This window comes from Triticum dicoccoides, chromosome 7B (assembly GCF_002162155.2).
Source record: "Triticum dicoccoides isolate Atlit2015 ecotype Zavitan chromosome 7B, WEW_v2.0, whole genome shotgun sequence".
NCBI classification, from domain to species: Eukaryota; Viridiplantae; Streptophyta; class Magnoliopsida; order Poales; family Poaceae; genus Triticum; species Triticum dicoccoides.
In genome coordinates, this window is record NC_041393.1 from 451,223,907 (window position 1) to 451,234,639 (window position 10,733).

The window sequence follows — 10,733 nt, forward strand, 5'->3', positions numbered from 1 at the left end:
GGCTTGATATGCTGCTTTATCTCGTCCATGTGGTGGTCGGTCTGGTTGGATCTGCCTGATTGTATTTCGACGGTATTGGCTCAAGGGCTTCATCATCGAATTGTGGCAGCAGTTTGCGCTTGGGGTAACTATTTGTAGGTCTTTCATGGCCGTACTCCTCGGCGGCCAGGACCTTAGTCCACCTTTCATTGAGCGTATCCTGTTCAGCTTTAAGCTGCTGTTGTTTCTTTTTCAGGCCTCGCGCTGTGGCGATGAGCTATCGCTTGAAGCGTTCTTGTTCAAGAGGTTCCTTTGGGATGATAAAGTCTTCGTCACCAAGGCTAACATCCTCCTCAGAGACTGGCATATAGTTGTTGTCTTCCGAATCTTCGTGATCAGCGTGTTCGGGGCTATACTGACCCTCTTCCCTCTTATCATGTTCGGATGTGTGCTCGACGGGGTCTTCGGGATCTTTGGCACTATCCAGGGCTTCATTATCTCCAGTGCCGGCATTACTGTCCTTTGCCCGATGCGATCGTGAGCGGCACCGTTGACGTCGGCGGTTTGGTGGTTTATCGACGGGTTTGTCCTCATTGGGATTCTGATTATCCCCGTCGTCCTTGTTATCAGAAGTGTCCACCATGTACACATCATAGGTTGAAGTGGCCGTCCAACGCCCTGTGGTGGGTGGGACTTGGCTAGGTTCGGTGTCGGCATCGTCGTCTATATCGTCGATCTCCTCGGAGGCTTTAGTCCAGCATGTCGGTTAAATCCTCGACAGTGGCTATTAAGTGGGTGGTGGGTGGGTTATAGAATTCCCTGCTCTCAGCCCCTAGTCTGAGCTGGTATAGTTCGGAGGCGAAGCCTCCGTGATGGCGAGAGACTGCATTAATCCCAAGGCTTCATCTAGGAGCGAAAGCTGGACAGGAAACTATGGGTCTGCTGGGCAGAGTTCGGCATGAGACACCTGATCGGACCCGATGGGCGCATACCTCGACGGTTCAGAGTTATCGCCCAGAGGCAAGTCTAAGATTGCATCTGGGTATTCGGTCGGGAGCTCCATGATGAAAGAGAGTCCGGCAGGGCTAACGCCCTTGTCTTCGGATGTTACGACCCATCCTGGATCTAAGCTCGGGGCAAGTGTGAGTGTTGACCCTTGAACGGGTCTAACGTGGGATCCAAAGAGCCTTCTTCATGGGGGCACAGAGCAACATCCAAGACCGCGAACCCCTCGAAGATTAGATCTCCTCGGATGTTAGCGACGTAGTTCAGGTTCCCAAACCTGATCTGGTGCCCGGGGGCGTAACTGTTGACCTGCTCGAGGCGGCCAATCGAGTTGGCACGAAGCACGAAGCCACCGAACACAAAACCCTGTCCGGGGAGAAATGTCTCCCTGGACGCAGCATCATTGCTGATGAAGAGGCGGGCCATCAATCCTTCCGCCAACGATACAACGGAGCTATCAATGAAAGCACCAATATCGGTGTCAAAACCGGCAGATCTCGGGTAGGGGGGCCCAAACTGTGCGTCTGAGGATTGATGGTAACAATGGACAAGGGACACCGTGTTTACTCAGGTTTGTGCCCTCTTAACAGAGGTAAAACCCTAATCCTGCTTGATTATATTTGAAGGGTATAGGGGTTACAAGAGTTGATCTACCACGAGACTGTATTGGCTAAACCCTAGCTTGGCTAGCCTATCAATGTTGTGATCCTGCCTTATCTAACCCTCCGGTTTATATAGATACCGGAGGGGCTTAGGGTTGTACAAAGTCGGTTTAACAGAAGGAAAATAGCATACCCGGACACCTAAACTTGCCATCCATGTATACGGGGGTCCCTTCCGGACACGAGAGGTGATCTTCTTCTTGTATCTTGACGGCTCATTAGTCCGGCCCATATCAGATAGACCGGACGTCCGAGGACCCTTTAGTCCAGGACTCCCTCAAGGCCCACATTGTACTCTTTATATACGTGCACCTGCATCCGGTCAATACCATCGTGAGTTACATTGCCAAACCTCTCTCTAACATCGACGACCGACGTTTGTGCCGGGGTCCTTAAGTTACTCTCCTGCATGATTTTGAATAGAGAAAAAAAGAACTAAATCTTGCACAAAAAACTTTGGGTGTTCAATCCAAATTTCAACGGCACAATATTGTATTGGCAGCCAATGGGCAGGCAGGTGCAAATTAAGAAGATGATATACGGGACTTCCGTCCTCGATCCTTGCCCTCTACGACTCCCACGCACGCACCGAAGTACTTTGAGATCCACGCTGCACATAGTACGTAATTTCGTCGCGCCCCATCTCACGTGCCCCGCCTGGATAAGCGGGGCCGAGGTCAAAACCCAGTCCCCTTCCCTCTCCCGCGCACATGTGCAGGACGACGAAACTTGACGCTCCTGTTTGGAACACACACACACACACACACACACACACACACACACACACACACACACCGTGCAGAGCAGTTTCTAACTTGAGCTGCACTCCTAGCATGAAGTACCACGCATGCAAAGGTAGCTGTGCCTGCCTGCCTGCGCGCGCACCATCGGCAACCGTGCGTGCGTGCCCGCGACCAGATCTGCTTCAGAAGGACGCGATCGGGCCTATATATGGCGTCGTGCCCGCCGTCTCGTCGCGTAAACCATGGGCAAGGAGGACCTGGCGCTGACTCTGCTGCGTGCCAGGTTCCGCCATGGCTGCGCGCTGGCGGCCATCGTAGCGCTTGCCGCGGCGGCGGCTGTGCCGAGCGTGGTTGATGGGTCGTCGTCGTGCGACCTGTTCCAGGGGAGATGGATCGCCGACGCGTCGTACCCTCTGTACGACGCGGCGAGCTGCCCCTTCGTGCCCGACGTCTTCGACTGCCGCCGCAACGGCCGCCCGGACGCCACCTACCTCAAGTTCCGGTGGAGCCCCGCCGCTTGCCGCCTCCCAAGGTATTACTACCGTCGTTACAGTTACCTGATGAATGCTCGGCGTACAATGTACTAACAGGGTCTTTTGATGGGTGCAGGTTCGACGGGCTGAGCTTCCTGGAGGCGTGGCGCGGGAAGACGGTGATGTTCGTGGGGGACTCGCTGAGCATGAACCAGTGGGTCTCCCTCGCCTGCATGCTCCACGCAGCCGCGCCCGATCCCGCCCGCGTCTCCTCCACCACCGGCGACCCCGTCTCCTCCGTCCGCTTCGAGGACTACGACCTGTCGGTGGTGCTCTACTTCAGCAGGTTCCTGGTGGACGTGGTGCAGGAGGACGTCGGCCGCGTCCTCAAGCTGGATTCGATGCAGGGCGCGGAGTCCTGGCGCGGCGCCCACCTGCTCGTCTTCAACACGTGGCACTGGTGGACCTACAAGGGCGCCAGCCAAGTGTACGTATTCTGTCGATCGTTGTCCCTGTACGCGTACGTGTACCGAAATACAGATGAATATGTAACCAAGTTTCGCCTGGCGATTCATGTGCAGGTGGGACTGCATGCAGGAGGGAAACACGACGTACAATGACATGGACCGGCTCGCCGCCTTCTCCAAAGGCCTCGCCACATGGGCAAGCTGGGTCGACGCCAACGTCGACGCATCGCTCACTAGGGTCATCTACCAAGGCGTCTCCCCAAGCCACTACACGTGAGCTCATCACGCCCAGTTGATTTGATATTGGCATTCGCAAAAAATAAAAATAAAATGGACTGATTTGATATTGGCCGGGCATACTCATTTCTTAATGACACTCTGTTCTACATATGCAACGGGTAGGTCCAAGGAGCAGGAGAGCGACGGGGCGGCGCCGGCGACAGGGGGCTGTTTCCAGCAGACACGGCCGCGGCAGGTGGCCACGGACGGGGACGAGAGGGTGTTCCCGGAGCAGGTCGTCGTGCGGGGTCTGATCGCGTCCATGTCGACGCCGGTGTCCCTGCTGGACATCACGTCGCTCTCGCAGCTCAGGATCGACGCGCACCCGTCGGTGTACGGCGGGCCTGGCCGGGACGGCATGGACTGCACGCACTGGTGCATCGCCGGCCTGCCGGACGCGTGGAACCACATCCTCTACGCGATGCTGCTGCAGGGCACATGAAACAACCGCGTGTGCGGTAGTACTTCCCTAGATCGTCGATTGACAGAGGCAGTTTGTAAGGCTAATTAAGGTCTCCGAATATTGTCAGGTAAGGAAAGTTCAGGGTGCAACCTGCCTGGTTTTGAAATTTAGGGACCAATTTCGCAACAAATTTAGAGATGATATATGCACTTAGCTCTTTATCGAAAAAGGCTTTCGCCCCGCTTTATGTATAAAGCCAACCGCACAAGCCACATACAGAGAAACACGAGTTCAACCACATGCACGCCCAAGGCGCGAAAGTACACACACACATCAAAGGTAGCAAGGTTAATGCTAATGGCATAACTCAACAAGCCCAAAAAATAAAAACACCAGCACATCCAAGAGGAGCCCAAAGGGACGATCCGGAGGGGCCTTGATCCGAAGTAGCTGCAGATCTAGTCTGGCTCCGGAGGGGATGGCGGAAGCGGGGGCGCCACACGGAAGCCATCGCTCTGAGGTCGGCGAGGAGAAAGTCGATGGCGCTCCGTTCCTGGGGGCGGCTAAGCGGCCGCCAGAGCTGCAAGTAACCACACATTTTAAAGATGGCGTCAGTAGCACGTCGAAGAGGAGCACGTTGGACGACAAGCCTATTATGGACGGTCCAGAGCGATCAGGCCAGAACTCCGATGCACATCCACCTAATGTGGCGGTGGCGAGGTGCTGATGCCTGGATCTTCGCCAACAAGTCAGGGAAGTTGGTGTTGCACCAATATGATGCCCCCGATTCAATCATACACTAAACATGCATGCAAATGTGTGCGATCAAGATCAGGGACTCATGGAAAGATATCAGAACACAACTCTAAAAGTAAAATAAGTCATACAAGCATCATATTACAAGCCAGGGGCCTCGAGGGATCGAATACAAGTGCTCGAACATAAACGAGTCAGTGGAAACAACAATATCTGAGTACAGACATAAGTTAAACAAGTTTACCTTAAGAAGGCAAGCACATAAGTTGCGACGATCGAAAAGGCAAGACTTCCTGCCTGGGACCTCCTAACTATTCCTCGAATCCGAACTCCACGTAGAATCATCCTCGGGATCCTCTGGCTCCTGGACTCCATCATATGATCGCAATAACCGGGAAAGGGGAAAAACAAGTAGCAAAGCAACCGTGAGTACTCATCCAAAGTACTCGTAAGCAAAGATCTATAATACATATGAATGGGTATATGTGTAAAGAGGCAATATCGATGGACTAAACTGCAGAATGCCAGAAGGCAGAACACAACACTAGCAGAACACAACATTTTTATTATCATCGACAACACCCTTGACTTCCTCTCATTGCAAACTTGTCCACATTATGAATACAACTTGCTCTCCAGCTAGTGTTGTGTTCTGCCTTGAAGTATTACTATCCTTTTTTGTCGAGAATGTTGTGGGGATTGCTCCACCTCTTAGAAATTCTCGGTATGATGACACCTCTCACCATTACCATTCTTCCTTGGTCCCTATGTTGTTTTTAACCAGGATACCAATATGCTAACCATGCTGCTTGAGTTCTGTACTTCTAGTAACCCTATTGCTTTGAAGTTAACGATCGATAGTTTGTTCTTAGACTGTTGGTTATTGAATCGGCACTCTAACATAGATCTTGCTGCCTAAGGTCATATTTAGGGCACACCTTTCAACTAATGATTGATGGTGTGTGTTTTCCTCGAGCATACAACATTATATCATTTGAATTGACAAGTGTCATCTTCTTGTTCACATTATTGTGGAAATCCATCCGTTTGGAATTCTCGATGAATGGTCGTTGAGCCCATCAGCCACCTCCTAATCCCCTCCTTGGTTTAATGATGAACTATTGTTTCAAGGACCCGCTCCCATAGTTCATTTCCCGAGAATCTTGCAATGTCATCTCGTCAATTGGTATTGCACCTTTTCTCCTCGGGCATCGTAAGTTTGAGGTATCCTGACACCAATCAGATCTGAATCTCGGTCAGATATGATGATTGGAACATATATTCAAGAGTTATAACATTGGTCTTTATATTACCCGGTAAGATTATGTCATGCCTAGAACACCTGGCCGGAGGACCTATTGTTATAGTTTCCTTTTTCAGTAAGGCTATCCATTCTTCCATGAGGAAACTATAAGACTTATTCTACAAGTTGTTCCTGATGAATCCTTCATGTATCCAAAGTCTGACCTTTGCTTAAAGACCATGTCAATGCTATCTCGAAGCATGTCTGTGGTATTCCGATCTTTGATAAGAACATTTAAGCACCATGCTAAAATTTCTTTGTCAATTATCCAAACACCATTGTATGGATAATGTTATGAAATTCCTCTCCCCTTACCTAAATGGTTTTCTACTTTCTATCATGTCAGGGACATCATGCTTTGCTTGTCCTTGTGGAGGATATCCCCCTGAAATATGTGTACCAACAAATTTTCCTTTCCATTGGTTTGTTTAGACTGATAATCACATTTTCCTTTCCGTTTGTTTGTTTACCCTTTCTGGTGATCCACACATAATCTAAGCAGTAATAATTCTCTGCTTATGTAACACCCCGGTTGCACAACTCTGCTAGTAAAACCCTGCTACTATTGTTGAGAACATTCCGGCAACCACCGATGGACGAGAACTTTGCCTATTGGTCCGCCTCGTTCAACGAGCAGGAGAATGGTTCTCTTCGTCCCTCGCCCTTGGTACCGATGTTGTTGCCGACATAACTGACAGGCTATCCTCTCGCATGCCTTGCTTACATGATCGTGCAAGTCGTCACCGCCTTCCTACTTTTAACCCACATGGTGGGCCCATAACCAGAGTTCCACAAGATCGAAACCTGACTCTCCTGTGCACTCCCTGTTCCCAAGGTTGTTCCTCGCGCATGGCCTCGTATGAAATTCACGAGTCACTTTCTGAGAGATCATCAATTCTGGTATCAGACACAGTACTTATTCCCATTGCTTTGAACCCCTTTCACGCCCTGTTTCAGGCAATGAACGATTGTCTATCCGCTTAAAACTTCCCATGATACCTCCTTATTTTGCTCTCGATATTTTCTTAAATTTCAATTCAAGAGATACTTTCGCCACCTTCCTCGATGTTATCGACCAGATAGTCAACCTTGCATAGGTCCGTTCTCCCGTAATACCCATTTATTCTTTCGTAAGTATGATAGAGTTCCGAAGAAAGGATGCCGACTTCATCATGATGACCTGAAGCAGAGAAATGAAGACATCAATGTAATGGATCGACCTCTTCGAGAAGAGCAACCAAAGACGAGAAGATCCGTTAGGATTTCGTAACTAGAACTTTCAATACACCCCTCTGAAATCTCGGGATGAGATTTCTTGTAGTGGAGGAGAATTGTGACGCACGGATAATCAAGATACAGTAAACCTTTGGTAATGATGCCACGTCACCTTGATTACTGTTGCTAATCTCGCGTTGGATCAAAACTGCTCAAATTCAAATTTGAATTTTCGTCAAACATCAAAAAAATTCAAACATTAAAGTAAAATTTTTGGAGTATGATTAATGCCTAGGTGTTTATGGTGAAGGAACCCCGTTTCTACGGGATGTCTAAATAATTTAAAATGAATTAAAACAATAGAGAAAATAAAGAATAAGAAAAAGAATAAAAACAGAAAACAAAACTACAAAAAAAATGAAAAAACAACAACCCCCCCACTGGACCAGGTGGCCTAGCTCACACCAGGCCGACCCACCTGGCCCAACTGGCCACCCCACTCCCTCTCCATAACCCCCTCCCCCCTAACCCTAACTCGTTCCCCCCGTCGCCCCACTCACCCCACCTTCCCCATTCTCCCCCACTCATCCCCGATCCCCAGGATCTGGATCGGGAGCACCCAATGACGATGCCCCGACCCCGGCGCGCCGACGCCTCTCGTCGTCTCTGGCGCCGCCCCGCCATCGCCGCCTCGACCCCGCCTCGACCGCCCCTCGCCGGATCGCCCCAACGTCGCCGTCATCCCGCCACCTCGCCCGAAGTCGCCCCGTCACCCTGGACCTTGCCGCCCCATCGTCGGACCGCCCCTCGTTGCCGGACGTCCCCATTCTCCACCCCGAGCACCGCTGCCCTGTGCCCCTAAAACTCCTCCTGTGAGCTCCCCCATCTCCTCTACCGCTCTCCTTCATGGTCGCCTCGCCTGGATCGTCGTCGCCGCTGCCTGTCGTCGACTGCCCCGCCGCCCTGCCTTCCCCGCCGGGAGCTGCAGCAGCTGCTGTTGTGCTGCGGCGCTGCCGCCACCACCATTGATCGCGCCCGCGGCCCTCCTCCTTGCCGCTCCCGACCGCCCCGGCGAGCTCCTTCACACGCGCCCGCGTGCCCGTCGCTGTGCCTCGCCTGCGTCACCCAACTGCGCCGCCGGCCTCTGACCGGCCACGCCGTGGCCATGCCGGTCCCGCCTCCGCCTCCACCGCTGCTGCTGCAGCCCTGCCTCGCGCCCATCTCCTGTCACCGTCACCTCTTGCCGCGGCCATCCACGCCGGGCCGCCCCTGGCTGCCTCCGCGTTGGCGCCCGACCTCCCCCGCGCCCCTGTTCGTGCGCGCTGGCCGCACCTACCCACGCCACTCGCCCCTCCGCCGGCGCCGCCCTTCGCCCGTGCTGCCCGCTGCTACGCCCTGGCGCCCGGCACCCGACGCTTGCGCCCGCACCACCGAGGTCCCGTCGCCCGCAGCGCCCGTTAGCGGCCGCTGCCCGCTAAGCCCCAGGGGCCTATGACAAGGGGGGCCCACCCCCCAGAACATTTCTCATCATGAACACAGTTGACATCTCGGAAGAAGTCAAAGTGTTGAAGGTGATCCGACACATTTGCCGGGAGGTTTCACGAGGATGCAATCAATCAACAACAGCAACAAGCGAGGGAATTATGAAGTGGCAAGTTATAGGATCAATATATAAGATGCAAGCTCGGAACCAAAGTTGCCTTTCAAGACAAGCAACACGATGTTGAAAGCTCGACGTAAGTCCTGCTCACACATTGAAGAATTCTTGCACCACAGAAGGACGAGGTAGCACAGTCAAAGGTAGCAAGACCAGGATGTAGTCGATAGTCTAGGAATGGCCAGATTGAGTTCAGAATTTCCTAGAAAAATACTAGGGGTATTTGATTTGTAGTGAGGAATAATTTCACTAGTCGGTGTCCTCGGTTGACAACAACCCAGAACCCGTAGAGTGATTACGAAAAGGAAATACATTACTTCAACAAAGTTAGTAAGATATGGTGCAATGGCAAGACATCTTCGAGATACCAGGGGGTAATACTTGAAGGTAGAACATGATAGAAGTAGAACCGAGTCATTGACCTATGACAGTAGATACTTCAACCTTGCCAAAAATAGACGAGGCACTAGAATGAATTCCCATCGGATATATTAGATCAGGACAACATGGTCGGAACCATAACTGTAAGGAATCAATTTCAAGAATACCGAAAGAATCATGCAGCTGGATAATCATTTTGCAAGAAGCTTCCGAGACGGCCTACATCATTTTCATGGGCATGAACACAAAGTTCAAGGTCGACTCACACTTCTTAATGCATACCATTACATTCACCTCTCTCTTTGATAAAACTGTAGTGTTGGAATTTTATCTGGTAGAACACCAGAAGAGTATGACTTGTGAAAACTTTCGGGTTCTCACGGATTAGGGGAAGGCATAGGTTCAACCCATCAGGCATCTTAGTAACATATACCACAAGTTTCAAAAGTAAATACACAAGCTCGAAAGCAGAGCATGGTTGGCCAAGCAGAGGATACAATTTACCAAAGGCATTATGTATCAGGGGAAGAACTCACAAAGTGATTGAATATGAAGGACACTGTCGGATAACAATCCAACAATGGATCGGCGATCCACAACGGAGCTGATGTGAGTATCGGTACTCACTCAAAGGAAGAAAGAATGCAGAGGCATCAGATTCAAGAATCACCTGATTAGTTTGATGCTTAAATAGAAAGAAATTATGGTTTCCAAAACAAAGGATCAGAAGCAGACGCTCTGATCAAGGATGGGTAAGTTGAAAACACTTAGTTGGACAATCAATAAAGGTTTGAGTTGCCGAGAACCAACTCATGTCCGGAATGACGTCTGAGTCGGAAAGATAATTTAAAAAAGGATAACCTGATGACTGCGTGCGTACGCACATATTGTATCAATAGGCTCAAAATGACTAAGACAAGGGATTTATCGAGGACTACTAGTCATATGGAATTAGCCATAATGCAAGCAGGCAAGAATTTCAAGAATAACAGGCTGCAGAGGATTTTCGAAAGATCGAAAAGTTTTCCGAAGAATTTTGTGATACACATGAAAATTGAGAAGAATGGATCCTCGATAAATGTGAGGAAAAAATCATAAGGGTTTTCATGCGAAATAAAACTGCAAGATAGTAAACTCAAAGGATTCTCGGGACAACAGAGAATAGTTCGAGGCATCTTGTAACAACAAGAGCGATGAGAAATGATTATGAGAATGACAAGTGCATGCAGATATCCATAGGGATATATCGGTGGCAGTGAATTGCAAAGGCGATGAGCACAAGGGTCTCGGGAAAATATCGAGGGATATCCTCAGAATCTTCTGACGAAGCAGGTGATCTTCCGGAATGAGGGCTCTTCGGGAGAAATAGTTATGAGAACCTAGAGTTAGAGTTAGCAAAATCATTTAACC

General features: G+C 50.5%; 1 protein-coding gene across 1 annotated transcript; it reads left to right on the forward strand.

Moving 5' to 3' along the window:
- The first annotated feature begins 2,631 nt into the window (after positions 1 to 2,631).
- Positions 2,632 to 4,187, forward strand: LOC119338978 (protein trichome birefringence-like 37). Its single transcript, XM_037611173.1, has 4 exons — positions 2,632 to 2,921; positions 2,999 to 3,349; positions 3,444 to 3,602; positions 3,732 to 4,187. Exons 1-4 carry the CDS (start codon positions 2,632 to 2,634, stop codon positions 4,048 to 4,050), a joined length of 1,119 nt encoding a protein of 372 aa, XP_037467070.1. The 3' UTR covers positions 4,051 to 4,187.
- Positions 4,188 to 10,733: the final 6,546 nt, after the last annotated feature.